Here is a 16,548-nt window from a genome sequence, read left to right on the forward strand (position 1 = left end):
CACAGACATAAATATAATATACTAAAATACTAATATATAATATACTATATATAATATAATATACTAAAATACTAATATATAGCGTACAACACTGGAACAACGTGCACCATTACTCCCTGAAGAGTAAGACTTATCCAATGACTGCTCGGAAAGGTATTCAGAAGTGGACGTCACATCTACAACTGGAAGGTGTGATGTTAATTTATAAAGTGTTAAGAAATTAGCAACAGAACAGACGTGTAGTATACATCCCTCTAAATAAATGCCATGATGCTGAGACATGTATGTTTGATTCGTTGTTGATTCCTCTATAGAGGCGGTGTATGGACACTTTTTTGCTTGGATTCTGAGCCTGGCTTCAAATCTTCCAACCAAACATGTCATGCTTATTTTGACAATGCCATGCAGTCAGGGCAGGGGATGTACAAATCAGATCAGCTTTCTTAAAATGGGCAACGCTGAGGCAGTGAGCACACAGACATCACTTGATCTGCAGAGTGGTTAATAGTACATACACACACATTAGAGCATGACCTATTATGAGCATAGTTGAAAATGAGCAGTAATACAGGTAAAAGGTTTATATCATGGGAGTACACCTCTATGCTACTGGCAAAGTCAGATACAAGCTCTGCTAGCCAGTACGTTGGCAGTAAATGTGGAATATTTGAAAGACTTTTTATTATTATTACTGATGCCTCCCCACTTTAACTTGTACATCGCTTCAGTGTTGTGCTCAATAGCTACAATTTGTTTTTACCGATTATGTGTGAGTAGTATTGGACCCAGGTATACCCATCCTTAGCAGGGATGCTAGTGGACACAGAATTGTATCCAGCTCCTAGCAGTTATTAGGTGTGAAACAAAACCACATCCACATATACATTGTGAGCTAATGGATGCCAATGGAAGTCTTGGACTGTCATTTAGGTTTTTAATTTGCACGTCAGCAAAACCATGAGTTGCATACTCAAACTCTTTAAAATGCATCTTCCAACATCCAGATACATCGATATCACAAAGTATGAAAGCACACGGCTTGTGCCTTCATCATTTAACCTTGAATACATAACGCTATGTCAGCATAGTGGAAACACTCAACACGCACTCAGAGCAAGTGAGAGCTCCAGGCTTGGTCTTTCTCACACACACACACACACACACACACACACACACACACACACACACACACACACACACACACACACACACACAGGCCTTTCTGCTATACGATCCAGATCGGTGCTCACACACACACAGTACTGTGGTCAAATGAGAGAGATAAAGTCCTGAGAGAACAGAGTGACAGATATCCCCTTGACCTACACACACCTCCTTGTGCATAAACATCCGGACAGTGCTGTTTCTATGGAAAAAGGAAGTCTAGCACACATAAATTGTTTATTTTCCTGCTACCAGAACAGACAGAAAACCTAACTACTGTTCTTGATAACATATCATGTACACACTTACTATCACATATGGCTATTAGCAGTGGACGATTAGCAGTATTCATCATAACATGCGTCAAACTCACTATAGTTACATAATAGACTGATAATAATTAGCAAGTGCTATGCGGCCAAGCAGCAAAATACATCAGAGAGGGACTATTTCTTTTATTGTCTTTTAAGAAGTAAATAAATGATACTTTTAACTGCAAAGTAGTTGCACTCTGACCATCCACTCATCCATTTTCTGTACTGCTTATCATACACAGTGTTACCAGGAGGCCAGAGTCTATCTCAGGGTCTCAGGGTCTGATGCAGGGGACACCCGGGGGTGCTAAAACTTGCACGTTCACTCGCACACCTACACACACAGGGCATATGTGGAAATCTAAACCCCCAACCTGAATGTGTGAGGCCAGTGTGTTAACCACCAAGACACCGTGCTCCTCAGCTCTGCTTTCGTTTATAGATTTGAAACATTTTTTTACATAATAATCCTAATAAATTAAAGCCTTGTAAAATCCATGCTCAAGGACTAAGCAGTAAGCAGGCCACACAGATATGCATTGTATAAACAGTATGTTCTCATATCTCCCTCATGTACAAATACACTGTTGAGTAAAGCACTGCCAGTGTAATGGCCTCAACAACAGCTGCACCAGTCACAGCAGTTCTTTTGTCCTCAAAAGCTTTGAATTGTCACCTGATGCTTTCAGCAAATCCCAGACTACTTAATGCGGAATAAATTAATAAAGTGATATCTTACGTAAATGATAAGTTCCATATGTACAACACCACTGTTGATTTCTTTCTCGATTCTAGAAGGTCAGAACATTCACAATGAATGTGACAGACATAGCTGACAGGAGGAGCTTAAATCTAGAGTTGGATGTTCAAAAACATCCTCTGTGATCCATAAGTCAAACCTAAAAATGTTACGTGTCATGCGCAAACAAACACAAACTCACAAGGAGTTTTTATCATTCATCAAGTGTCTAGAGAAAGGTCAGTTACTGTTAAGCTGGTAAACATTTCCACTCATCTATATGTATGATGTTGTATTAGCGTCAGTAAAGCAGGTATTTATGTTCACACAAACACAAAACACGCTCATTAACTATACCATACTTTATGGCCCTGCCATATAAATGAAATAAATCTCAAATAAATGAAAACCCATCACTCAGAGCTTAGGCAATTATATTAGCACAAGAATGAAAACTGTGATCAGTTGTTGAATTTAATGATGTTATGCATTACAATAATTTCCATTTAACTGAAGCGCTCCTTATTGCACCTTCCTTCTTCAAGACCTTTCCCAATCGATCTGGTCTTTTTACAGTTTGTTCTCAGACCTCATGATGATCTACACAAAAGATTTTGTGTTTAAACATTATAATCTCTTCTATAATGAAGGGAACGAGCTCCAGAACCCTGACGAGTAATCTTGAGTCAAATCTGCGATGAATTTGATCATCCTCATACCAAGACCACTGAAAACTAAAAGTCTAGAAGCTTTACTTCAGTAATACTGACAACGCTAATGCCTAACATGTTAACATTCTAATTGCTAACCTCATAATTTGTTTGTGTTGCATTTTAAATGAGTTTCGGATGTTAAAACTGCTCTAAGACGTCATAAAGACTCCCAAGACAAGATGAGCTGAAATTCTGTGCAAAATTGTGAACAAAGGATATTAGAACTAAAGTATTTTAGAAGTGGTGAAATGCGTCCAAATCAGAGCAGATGTGAAAGGGTCCTTATAGGATGTTGATGAATATAAAATAAACTGCATTAATAATAAGTAAATAAATTAAGATTTACATCTGATATACAAAACTCTCATTAGAAAGCCTTTCAAATAGGAACTTTTTCATTCAAATGGCAAACTTACAGCTGCTCTTTGGTGATATTAATCACTGTGAGTTTTAAATGAATATACTGATGATATCATCACACTCTCTTGCTTTCCTCGTGTGCTTTTCTCTGTAAACAAATACATCTGCATGCTTTTTAATGGTGTTTGGTTTTTAGATAAATCAGCACCTGGGTCTGACATACTCTAAGAAATAAAAAGTTCATTCATTTATATATATATATAAAACTTTTTTTTATAACTTTTAAGGACAGAGTATGCCTTTCGTGTGAAGCACCACTTCAACATATCAAACGTATGTAAAACAGTTGAAAATATACAGTTTAAATGCATCAGGTCACATGCAATCTTTGAGATTTGAAGGTCTCCTTTTTTTATAGTATATTATTTAAAAATTGACTCAAATGTTTCCAAGAACACAACTGTCTCTAAGCGCTCTATGAATGAAAATAAATTCTCGAAGAGGAGCCAGACAGAAAACATACAAACAGTTATGAATAGTGAGTTTTGGATTGATATGCCCAAAGCAGGAAATGGCTATGTGAAAGTGATAAGCATGGTGATATGAGGACAAGAGCAGAATAGGAAACTTCCATACCTGACATTTGAGACACGCAAGGCTTCACTCTCAGTCCTGAAATGCAAACAGAAAGAATACTACTGAAAAAAAAAATGAAATAAATACAAATGTAATCAAGTATACAAATATTCACAGGGATACAGATACATCCACTAAAAGAGTGGAATAACAATTTGACTAATAAGACTAATGAGTTGAGTATAGTGATCAGGGATTTGGTGGATACACAGCCCAGTCCCGATGAGACAAAGGGAACAAAGCAGTAGAATTCACTCTGGTTGGGATTCAAGTCTGTCAAACGGCACAATTTACATACTCATTCTCACCTAGGTGTTGTTTAGTGGAGCTTTACTGCCTACCTGGGGCAGTGGGAGATGAACACACATAAACAAGCTCAAAATCAAACCCTGTACCCTGGAAAATCACTGCTTTACATTGCGCCAACCAAATATGTCATGTTGAATAAGAGGTTCCATGTTTTTTCATTTGTGACCTACGACGGTCCAAAGGTCAATCTACTTGGCCCACATCAGCTAAAGTACTTCTGTAAGATTTAGAATTTGATATGAAATACATTACTACCAGGTGACTTTTCAATTTCATGGTCCAAAGCTGACTTTTTTTTTTTGGAAAAACAAAAGAGGGCAATAACAAAAAGCATTTTGGGTTTCATGCTTCTCATTTTCCTGCCGCAACCAGCTCTGAATCTCCAAGGTGTTTCTGTGGCGCTATGGCACATGCTTGTTGATTGTGCAGTTCAATCTGATTGTGCGCCATGTGTGTGAAATTAGATCTGGCAAAACAACAGTGCAATACATAATTACAAAACAGGTTGTAAAACCTTGCTCCAACAACACAAGTAATGGAAGAGCAATATTCATATTCCTGATTATAACCCAGAGCATTTGCAATCTATAATTTGCCAGTTAATATCATGATGTCCCACTGGGCTTTCTGGGTATGAGAAACTATGTAATGATGGACGATCCTAATATTCACACCCATGGTAGCCTAAACACCTTAGCTTTCCTTTCTCAGCCAGCCCGGTTTCAATAATGTACGAGGTGTATGAACCTTTGGAATCAGATTCTGTCAAAATATTGCAATTCTCTGGGAAATGCTGAGAAGAATGAAAGCTTCAGACACTTATCTTTGTTAAAAACAAGAAAGAAAGGACAGTAAATCTCTACAGCTGTCATACTGCAAAGACTTGCCTACTGTATGTGTTTGGACAAAAACCTTTCTAATGTCAGTCGAAAGGCAACTTAATTGCTTAACTATCATGTCAATACTTTGTACATCACAGTGATGCAAACAAAAACTGCTTTTCTTAAGATAAAAAGTAGAAATAGTGGGCATCATGCCGGATCGCCTTTATGAAACGTATCCCATAAGCATCACTTTCAGGGCTGTAAAATGCTAGCATCTATATTAGAGACTCATTTGAGAGCTTGTTGCTCGGTTTAAGCACGCATGTCTGCAGCCGGATGATCCTACCCTTCTTTAATTGGTAGACTTTTTTCTTTAAGATGATGAGCATCCATGCACATTGGATTGTCTGCAAAACTAAAAGAAAAAGTGTGCAAAGCTCTGAAAGCCGTGCTTATATAATCATACACAGCCATGTATAAATGATGACCAAATGAATACATAAGTAACAGGAACAAAGTGTTTCTGCCGTTCGTTAATTAATCTTCAGTAACTGTGTTGGGGCTAGAGCATATCCCTGGAGCTCTGGGTATTAGACTCTCCTTAAATGCTAATTTAAGAGCAGACATTCAATTTTTTAAAGCACAATGAGCACTGTTTAATAGCCAGTGTTCTGCCAACTCCAGAAAAAAGTGTACTCTACCTGTCCAAGTCTTTTATGAGACATCTGCCTAACAGATCACAAGTCTGTAACTCTCTTCTAGTTACAGAGGACTGAGAATTTCAGCGTGAACACATTAACATAAAAATTGTCTATTGTCAGTCATTAAAATGTTTTAATTGATATTACATTTCATTATGTGAAATAGTCCCTGGTGGTTCAGCAGCAGGATCTCGTGCTCTCACCTCCACAACCCGAGCAGGGAACCAACCCAGCCACTGAGGGTTAACTCTCAGTGCCGGTAAGCCCAGATAAAATGGGAGGGTTGTGTCAGGAAGGGCATCCAGTGTAAGACCTGTGCAAAATCAAATATGTGGCTGGTGTGATCCCCTGTGGTGACCCCGATCCAGGAAGAGCTGATGGACAACAACAGCATTACATGACATGAAATAAAGAGGCACAACATGTTTAAGTGTATAGCGGAATAAACATGTGAAAATGGTTAAAAGCCAATTTGTGATTTATTAACAATTATTCAAACTACCCAAGTTAACTGAGTATGTCTACATATCAGAGATATTTAACCAATTGACCAAAACTGGTTAATGAAGTATTTCTTTAAGACTGAAACTTACTGTGAAATATCTCCTCACAGATCACCAGAACCAACCATTCTTTAGTACTAGTCATTAACAAGCAGCAGCACTCCAAAAAACAAAACCAAAAAAGTTCACTTTAAAAGTCCTCCAAGATCATGTGACTCTTGCCTGCAATGCTGTAGACAAGTGCAAATCTAACATCACTGCTGAAGTACCAAAGCAGTGCCAAAGCAATCTCATTTCACCGGAGTGGCCTGGGAACAGATGTCTTGGAGTAGTGTCACTCTTTACAATTTTGTTGCCTTCCAGTAATGGAAAAAAAAAAAAGGCTGTTCAGACAGAATCAGAGAGTCTGTAAGTCTTTTTGTGCACACGGGGACATTCTGCTGAACTAGCTGTAAAATTAAATAGAATTAATTAATCATTTTATTTATTAATAAATATTTTTTTGTATTTATTTTTAGTGCTTTCAGAAATGGACATTATCACAAAGATTTACAAAAATAAAGAAAGTCAGGATAGAAAATTTATCAATGGTGATTCCTCTGAGGAAGAAACTTTGAGAGGAAGTAGACTTAAAAGAGAACCCATCCTCATCTGGGTGACAGTGCAGTGTCTGAGTGTCTCCCTTTAATAAGCACGCACTATCTGGTTAAAAAGTAGCGTGGAATATAATTCTAGTTATAACAAAGTCTATCTTGTTGAAGTTATCAACTTTAAACTGATGGACACTTGAGTGCAAAACAGTTTGTTGCAAATACAGTCCAAAGATAAGTATTACAGATACATGTAGATCTGATTGCTGTTGCTTTGAACCATTCCATCAACTATCCATCAACAAATTGCAGAGTAGTACATCACTCCATATTTGCATTAGATGTATTAACAAAATCATTCCTACTTTTTCATTTTTACAATTTGAATTCTACTGCGGAGTAAAATGAGTACACATCATAGAGACGAGGAGAATTTGCCAATGTTGCACATACAGTAGATGGTAATCAACTAAAGGACATTACATCAATACACAGAGCCCTGAGGTCTAATAACCATAATCATCACTGCTTTAACAAGGTCCTATTAGGATCAATAATCATTTCTAAACTTGTTTCAGAGGAACTCCTAAGACAACCGCTATGACCATTTATTTTATTGATGGTGTAAAATGAATGCTGAAACAAATGTGTCATGTGTTGAAGAAAAAGACACTCATGGTTATTGACAGAATTAAAGCCACAAAAGATGCAATTAGAGCTCCCACTAGCATACCAGCACTTTCAGCTTGCACACAAACGAATTAACAGGATTAAGCTAATTACTGTTTCGTTACCCGAGCCATTTTTTTAAGCACACAAATTTTTTTTTTGCATTGCCCTGCCACTTTAAGATCGAGTGCCAAGTGGTTAGCATTTTAATTGAAATAATAAGCCTTTTTAAAACAATATAATATTTATTTATTTATGTTTTATTCCAGTTCTAGTTCCTCTGGAGGGAAATGTTCTCAGTGTGCATGCTGCTATGACAGCAAGTCTCAATTTTCAAGCAGCTTGCACCTCTGAGATATCAGGTTGACACGTGCTAACACCTCAAGAACAAAAACCTAAATATTTTCCTTCTGCAGGGGAAAAGAAGTCCAGATTCCTTTCGAGTGAAATCGATGAGCTGAACCTTCTATAAATGACTCAGAAAACATTCACACTACTGTCTTGGTGTCTATAAATATAACACATGTATGTCTGCATATTTTTATTTTTTTTTAAAGACAAATCACTGAGTGGCCAGAGCTCACGTTTTTAAAACACAGACACAATAACGCTCAGGAAAAAACAAAGAAAAATGAAAAGTCAAAATTTATATATATTTAAGAAAAAAATTATTACAACAGTAAATATAGTTTTGGCACTTGTTGCAGGGAAAATACACAATTAATTGAAGTTGGATGACAGAACACTAATTGCATTAATGCTACTTGGTACAATCATGCAGGAACTGTACATATTTGAATTCATTAAATTCAGTGAGCTTTTATTTTCATTTTTTCAGCACTGGAAATTCCATCTCCTAGAAACCACAGTCCACATTCGCTTTCCATTACAGTCGGTCAAGAGCCCCTGACTATAAAAGGATATAATCTTTCTGTCACTTAATCACATTCTGTTCTCTATAGTACATGAAAAAGCTTAATTCTGAAAAATGTACAGCAAAACAATAATTTGATAAAATGCTTTATTTAATTCAAACATTATTTAGCTTGTCCACCTGCAAAAATTCATGAGCATTAATCAAAGGGTTGTGTGTACTGAAAACAGTGATCGTTCAGCTTCACCTTCAGAGACAAGAAGCAAGCTCCTATCCCCGTGATGCCACATACAGCTGGGAGGTTGGCAAAATTCCAAGTCTGCCTAAACTGGCTGTGCTTTCAGGGAGGGAGTCGATCACTGTGACACTAGTCAATTATCAACATCTGTGACATACAGGTAGCAATTTCCTGCGACTAGGAGTTCAAAAAGAAGTAGTTGGGTGATAGCTGTCACCCTGATAGCTCGAGTGTGTATGGTTCATATATATATGAATATATTTATTTATATATTACATATATACACACACACTGTATCTCACAGAAGTGAGTACACCTCTTACATTGTTATTTCTTTCTAACTTTTCATGTGACAACACTGAAGAAATGACACTTGGCTACAATGTGAGTGTATATCTTAAACTGTGTAAATTTAACGTCCCCTCAACACACAGCCAGTAATGTCTAAACCGCTTGCTACAAAGTGAGTACACCCCTAAGTGAAAATGTACTAATTGGGCCCAAAGTGTCAATACATTGTGTGTCCACCATTATTTTCCAGCACTGCCTCAATACTCTTGGGCATGGAGTTCACCAGAGCATCACAGGTTGCCACTGTAGTCCTCTTCCTCTCTTCCATGACAACATCACACAGCTGGTGGATGTTAGAGACCTTGCCCCACAGATGCTCAGAAGGGTTTAGAGACATGGAGACATGCTTGGCCAGTCCATCACCTTTACCCTCAACTTCTTTAGCAACGCAGTGGTCATCTTGGAGGTGTGTTTGGGGTCGTTATCGTGTTGGGGTACTGCCCTGCAGCCCAGTCTCCGAAGGGATGGGATCAGGCTCTGCTTCAGTATGTCACAGTTCATGCTCTCATTCATGGTTTCCTCAATGAACTGTAGCTCTCCAGTGCCAGCAGCACTCATGCAGCCCCAGAACATGACACTCTCACCACCATGCTTGACTGTAGGCAAGACACACTTATCTTTGTACTCCTCACCTGGTTGCCAGCACACACACTTGACACCATCTGAACCTAATAAGTTTCACTTGGACTCATCAGATTGATTGCATTCATATATATATATATATATATATATATATATATATATATATATATATATATATATATATATATATATTCACACTTCTCTCCCACTTTTGAGTGAAATACTTTACTCAGGGACTTATGTGATTGACATGTGATTGCAAGTCTGCATCTTATGTCGAAGACAATATAGCAAACCTACTGTGGTTAATCAAGCCACAGATTCTAAAAGCACAGTTAAACTAACCACATGATATTGTAAAATAAAATGTAAGAAATAAGTGAAACAGAAACATGTGAAAACTGAATTAATCACAAATTTCACATTTACAGAGCTCAGTGGAGTGAACAGATGACTGTGAAGCTCTACTTTAAATGCAATGAATAACTTTTACTTCAGATGACGATGATGAAAATGAGACATCATATGCCAAGGGAGAACCTTCAGACTGACATGTTTTTTGTTCCCCAAATACAGTTTTGCCTTTTGTTTCTTGCTTGCTTGCCACTGTGTTTTTCTAAATCAAGCCGGTGTACTTCCCCACTATTCTGTCAAAGCCTGACATACAAAGAAATAAGAAACATGTCTAAGATCTGTGGGTTTAATCAAAAGCCAAGTACACAGAATATACTGCCATCTCAAGTAGAGCGAAATGAAAGCCAAAGACCGGAGGATTATCCTGAATCAGACAAAATCCAAATCAGAAGCTAACAACAGAGCCACACATTTCATCTGATAAACTACTTTGCAGAGATATTTTGTTCACTGCTGTCAGTTTTGTTTCAGAGTTAAAGATAGATGTTACAGCTTCACCAGTTTGGAAGAACGATAAGTCTTTTAAAACAGTATTGAAAGGATAGTCAGCCTAGGTCATTGATTTATTGAACTATCAGAGGTTAGACATCCCTTATTACACAAAGAAATAGAGAAAGAAAGCCATATTTTCTAACCAGTCTTATTGCATCCAGCATATGTCACTGCAAAGATGTGAAATCTTTAATATTGCTTGTAACCTACAAGATGAATGCCTCAGTGTAAAAAATAAACCATATGTTTCAGTATACAGATCATATCCATATAGAAGATAGTGGGCAGCACATTTTTACCCTGATAACATCAGGTCATGAGATTTACAGAGCTGAATTTATTTTTGAACTATTCCACACAAAGTTGCCAATGTGTTTATTCATTCATTGTTCTTTTAAGACTATGTTATCCTCAGTGGCTATTTTCATGGCAAGAACAATGTAGGTAAAATGTGACGTCCATAAATTCTTACAGTATTGACAATAATAAACTCTTACAACTTTTCAGCAGTGTCTATAGTAATTGCTATATGAGAATCTTTACTTTAATATTCAATAAGAACCAGATCCTTCTAAATACAATCAGTCTCGTTTTACAGGAATCAAGTGTTGGAGGTTCTACAGCTTTCAGAAGGAATGAATGTGTAAGTAATGAGTGTCTCGTGTATATGACCTGATAATGTGTGTGATTCAAAAAACAAATGATTATAGTGGCTTTCATTTATAAACAGTCTTGATTGTGTAGTTATTCAGCTCAGCTTGTACAGGCACAGGATTATGGTAATGTAGCATAGCCTATCCTTCAGCAGAGAACCTGAAAGCACATACAGACAGAGAGCTAGAGAGAGCGAGAGAGAGAGAGAGCGAGAGAGAGAGAGAGAGCGAGAGAGAGAGAGAGAGAGAGAGAGAGAGAGAGAGAGAGAGAGAGAGAATGAAAAACTCCAGACAGTAAGTGAAGCTTGGGAAGGAACTGCGGATGAGAGACAGTAATGTTATCACTGATAAAGTTCCACTTGTGGGTGTCTTCTGAATTGTTTAATAATATGAAATTAAGCCTTACATAAAATATGGCCATTATATAAAAGGTAGAGGGTAAAAGCATAGAGCTCATCATGAATATTTAAAACCTCCGATTTTTATCTTTCATGGTTGGGAGAAGTTTGAATTTATGGAACAAATTTCCTACTGGGGAACTCGATTAGTTAATAAATCTGATCAAAATAAAGAAGCTTAATTGTCTGGATTTAAATAACCGAGGAACCATCAGACAAATGTGCTATCTTTAAAATATGAAGTAGATTTGTATTACAAATGTCTCGTCTTTGCCCTCAGATTAAACCATTATCCACTAAATTGAACTTTATCTAACATTCCCATGAACACAATTCTCAACTGAACATTAACTAAGGAAGTTTTTAAAAATGGCTTCTCTCCCACTTTTGAGTGAAATTGGGGTATCCTCATGGCCTGGAGGGTGCCATGTCATGCACAAGTCCTCCCACCCCTTCCCCCATTTCTCCCTATTAAATTTGCAATTGTTTAATCTAGCAGGGTAATGAAATTAACCTTTTTACCCGCCAGCCTGTGGTGAGGCAGCCGCGAGGCAAATCATATTTTCAGAGCGCATAAGAGGCCTTGACTCCAGGCCTGCATCTGCATGCAACCACACACTTCATGTGGTTTGAAAGCATTTACACAGTGAATACCAACTCACTGTTTCTCAAAAATCTAAATGTTCTGGAGGACATTAAGGTGAGAAAACATCTAAATTATACATATTGAGGTACATTCATTACATAGATGTGCCTCATACTGTATATTGACTGTAATCTGTAATAGCTCTAAGAGTCCATGTTGTCTAATTTATCAGCATTCAGTTCAGCTAAGGCAACACTACGTACGACCCCAAAAGAATGCAGATGGCAATGAGGGAAAACAAAGAGAAAAGACTGCAGTTAGCTCAGAAAGCTGCTGAATAAAAATGAACTCTCTGTCTTACAGGAAGATAACCTCAGCTCCCCAGTGATTGGATTAGCGATGCTGGTAGAGGCAGCTCAGGCCAGCACACACTCACACACTGCTGTGGCTCACTAAAAGACTAAACACTAAAAAACAAATGTCTAGAAGGATCAGTGTTAAGATTTAATCTTTTTGTTGTCTTCTTTAAAAATTTGGTCGAAATTGATATGGGGTGGTTTAAATATGAGATATATGTTTTCTAGATGCCATACATTAACGAGTAAATAATGTCCACTAAGTCATGCTTAGAAAAAAGGAAAATACTAAACTTTTTTTTTTCTCTTTTTTATTATTTCTTGCATAGTGTACACTCGTCACATCAGATGCAGTTAATTTTCTTGTAGGATCACAATTCAGTTCATTTTGGATTTATTTATAAATCATTTTTAACAACAAACATCATCCCACTGAGGTGTTTCAGAAATGGGAATATAGATTTTGTTTGCTCCATAAAGAACAAGCTAACGGCATCAGAGGCAAATCAAACACCTTGAGAGAACATGAGGTGAGGAAAAACCTTGAGGGAATCATCTTTGGGTGACATCGGATGAGATTCTGAGTCTTTACTCTTCCAAAGCTGTGCGCTAAAAAAATTAAAACAGCACCGGGTGTGTTAAAAGGATCCTCAGTACAAGCATCAGAGTCATCTCTGATTTCATTAGAGTTTTAGCATTGTCTATAAAATCTAAGTGGATAGCCACTGAATAATGAATAAACTTTAGGCATAATTTTTTTTTTTTTTTTACAAAAAGTGAGTCCATTTACAGCCATCTTCAGAGTATTCCTGCGAGAGCCGTCCTTTCTGTTGACTTCTCAGCAGCAGCCAGTGACTCTCCAGTAAAGGAAGCTTCAAGTAGGAGAAGAGGATCAGTATGGATCAGGCACCTGAGTTTAACATTAACTTGTTTTTTCCTACATGCAGCATGTTCCTGACATAGCTGTACAAAGCAACAAGCGCTCTGTACAAACCAACATGCCACATAAGAAAGATTCACATGCTCACTGGGGCTGTTGATAATTTAGTCTGACAAATTACATGTACAAATTAAAAACAACATTCTTTTTGCCCTCAGTGATATTATATTTGATATTTGATAGATTTTGATATTGCAAAATACAAAACTACAATTTTACCTTCAATTTCTGCTTTCTCATAAAAGTAGTTACGTGTGCAGGGTGGAGCTAGTTGTACAGGGTGGAGTTAGGTGTGCACGGTGGAGCAAGATATGCAGAGTGAAGTTACGTGTGCAGGGAAGAGTTACATGTGCATGGTCGAGTTACGTGTGCAGGGTCGAGTTACGTGTGCAGGGTCGAGTTACGTGTGCATGGTCGAGTTACGTGTGCAGGGTCGAGTTACGTGTGCAGGGTCGAGTTATGTGTGCAGGGTCGAGTTACGTGTGCAGGGTCGAGTTACGTGTGCAGGGTCGAGTTACGTGTGCAGGGTCGAGTTACGTGTGCAGGGTCGAGTTACGTGTGCAGGGTCGAGTTACGTGTGCAGGGTCGAGTTACGTGTGCAGGGTCGAGTTACGTGTGCAGGGTCGAGTTACGTGTGCAGGGTCGAGTTACGTGTGCAGGGTACTTACAAGTAAGCAGATAAAATGTTTAGAGATGATTTTAGGTGCATCATTTGCATTTGGAAACTGCTGCTCTTTGCTCTCAATGTGAAGTCCTAAAGAGCTTCACTGCCAGTAATGTAAGGCGTCATTAGGCTGAAAATTGGAAACAAACGCATCAGAGAGACAGCAGGAACAACATCCAGGAGGGAGGTGTATCTGTGTCAAAATCAACAATCAACAGATGTATCCACCAGAGTAAATACAGAGGTTTTTACCACAGGACATCAACCACTGGCAAGACTCAAATACAGAGGAACAGATTATTTCTTAAAAAAAAAAATCTAACAGCCTGTAGAGTTCTGAAGCAACATAGCCAGCTGAGACAAAGAGGAAAGTGCAGCACAATGATGAGAAATGGCGTGTGGCACCTCATCTTATGATGTGGAGATGTACGGCTGTCAGTGAAAATGGTTCCATTGTATTTATTGAGGATGTGACTGCTGATTAAAGTGGTGGGATGAATTCAGAAGTGTCATTCATATATATATATATATTTGTTAATTTGTCCTATTTTACACCAATCACTGGATTGATGTGTTCCAATGACCCCATTATAACTAGAAAATATACCAAGTCAAACCAAGCCTAGCCTATCCAGGAGTTTTAAAGAATGGTGATCAGTATGAGGTAGAAATTTGAGATGAGAAGCACATCACAAACATATATTGACATAGCTGTTGACATACTAAGACCCAAGCTCATGAGAGAACAAAAACAATCACATAGAGAATGTCAGTAAAGTTAAGTAACGTTAGATTTTGCAAATATAAATGTAGGAGTGTTAAATTCTCCCTATGTACAGAGACTTTTAGGACCTCCTGTGGAATAGGACAGGGAGACAGGAAGAGTGATGTCAGTCCATAATTTAAATAAATATCCACTTTTTACATTTTTGAGGAAAGAATACAGCTTTTGAGTAAAAGTGAAAGGTTTTCAGTCATTCTGAAATCATTAGCAGCTTTGGTCATGATATTGATATTTTTCCTCTTATCTAAAGAGCTTAGCAGTTCTCAACCTGCAATCTTCTAGACAGTCAGCTTGGACTTTATAGCTTTCATTTCAGGAGAAGGATGAACAAATCAAAAGGATGTGGTCAAAAACAATAGTGTATGACACCCTGTTATTTCAGATTTAGTAACAAATAGCAACCGTCTGTTCAGCTCTCGTTCCCAGGCTTTCCCTTCATACAGTGCTTGAGCTTATCCATGCACTGCCAACAGCACTTATCGTTCTCAAAGGAATGACATGGACACCCAAGTCCCCATTTAATGCCAATTGGATTTATATTGATTCTTGTGTCAGTTCTCAGCATGGGCTAGGATGCCCTAACCAAGTATACGCAAGTGAACCTAAATATCCATTTTACAAGCATGTCCAGTTCCAACTGGCACAATACGGAGGAAGGAAGACATGTTGCCTGAAAGGTTAGCTACGTTAGAACTAAATGAGCCCTTTGCTTCTCTCTGCACAAAAGAATGCCACGGCACTCGTTTATCGGGTGAGCAAGGTTTCAGAGGTCACTGTACATCTGCTGGTCCGACAATTTGGATAGGAATCAGACATTCTGCTGTTGTACCTTTTCCGTTGTGCTTGGAAATCAAACCCATAGCCCATACAGCTATAATGCTTCACTCTAATTAGCCCTGGAACGAACTGGAAAATTTGCAATACTAAGAGAGCTCTGGACATCAGCCTTGTATCCTCATAGATGGCCACCATCTGACAGATGTTCAGTGTCTATTCCATTCCCACGGTAATTGATTGCCCAAATAAGCAACTCTTGGCAAGTTAAAGACCAAGTGGCAGGCGGCAACTTGCGGCATGTTTAATGGCCCCTTAAAGAGTTGGCTGTAATGATGGAGAGGGGAAGAAGGCAGAGGGCCAAAGCTGTGAAGAAAAAAAAAGTACTATACATTCAGTGCGTTCCCACTCAGGGAGAGACCATTTTACAGCTATCCAAGCAGCTGTACTAAAAGTTAAGGTCACTCAAACATCTCTGGCAATTTATTATAATTTGTTTGAATTTGAGGAAGTTAATCTCCAGTTTCTACCCCCTGATATTATCCGTCATCAAAGGTGACACTGAATAGATGCAAATAGCATACAACGTTGGGATAAATCTGTGACGGGTTAACTGCTGCCCTCTTGTAAATATGAAGAAGTGACTGTGGCTAAGATCATTTTTCTGCATGTTGGAATGAAGCAAAGAAAAATAAAAGACTATAATCTGCAGATATCATACTGCATTGAAATTTTACTCTCCTACAGCAGAGGACAATTTAGGTGAAATGCTAAGAGAATGTTCATGTAAAGGTATAGGAAGATAAAAATCTCTGTTCTACAAGCTATTTTTGTGGCTCTGACAAACTCACTACTTTGGAATAACTAGTCATTTCTGTAGAACAGTGCAAGATCAAATAAATGTGTCCTGTTCAAAATCA

At 38.0% G+C, this 16,548-nt stretch overlaps 1 protein-coding gene across 5 annotated transcripts in view; it reads right to left on the reverse strand.

Annotated features, from left to right (window-relative positions):
- iqsec1b (IQ motif and Sec7 domain ArfGEF 1b) overlaps window positions 1–16,548 on the reverse strand; it is a 192,784-nt gene that overhangs the window by 122,676 nt on the left and 53,560 nt on the right. For all 5 annotated transcript variants that reach the window (XM_047809539.1, XM_047809535.1, XM_027143926.2 and 2 more), the window contains exon 2: window positions 3,927–3,962. In XM_047809539.1, the coding sequence (XP_047665495.1) occupies window positions 3,927–3,962 (36 nt within the window). The remainder of the gene's footprint in view (window positions 1–3,926; window positions 3,963–16,548) is intronic.

Source organism: Tachysurus fulvidraco, chromosome 2 (assembly GCF_022655615.1).
Source record: "Tachysurus fulvidraco isolate hzauxx_2018 chromosome 2, HZAU_PFXX_2.0, whole genome shotgun sequence".
Classification (NCBI taxonomy): Eukaryota; Metazoa; Chordata; class Actinopteri; order Siluriformes; family Bagridae; genus Tachysurus; species Tachysurus fulvidraco.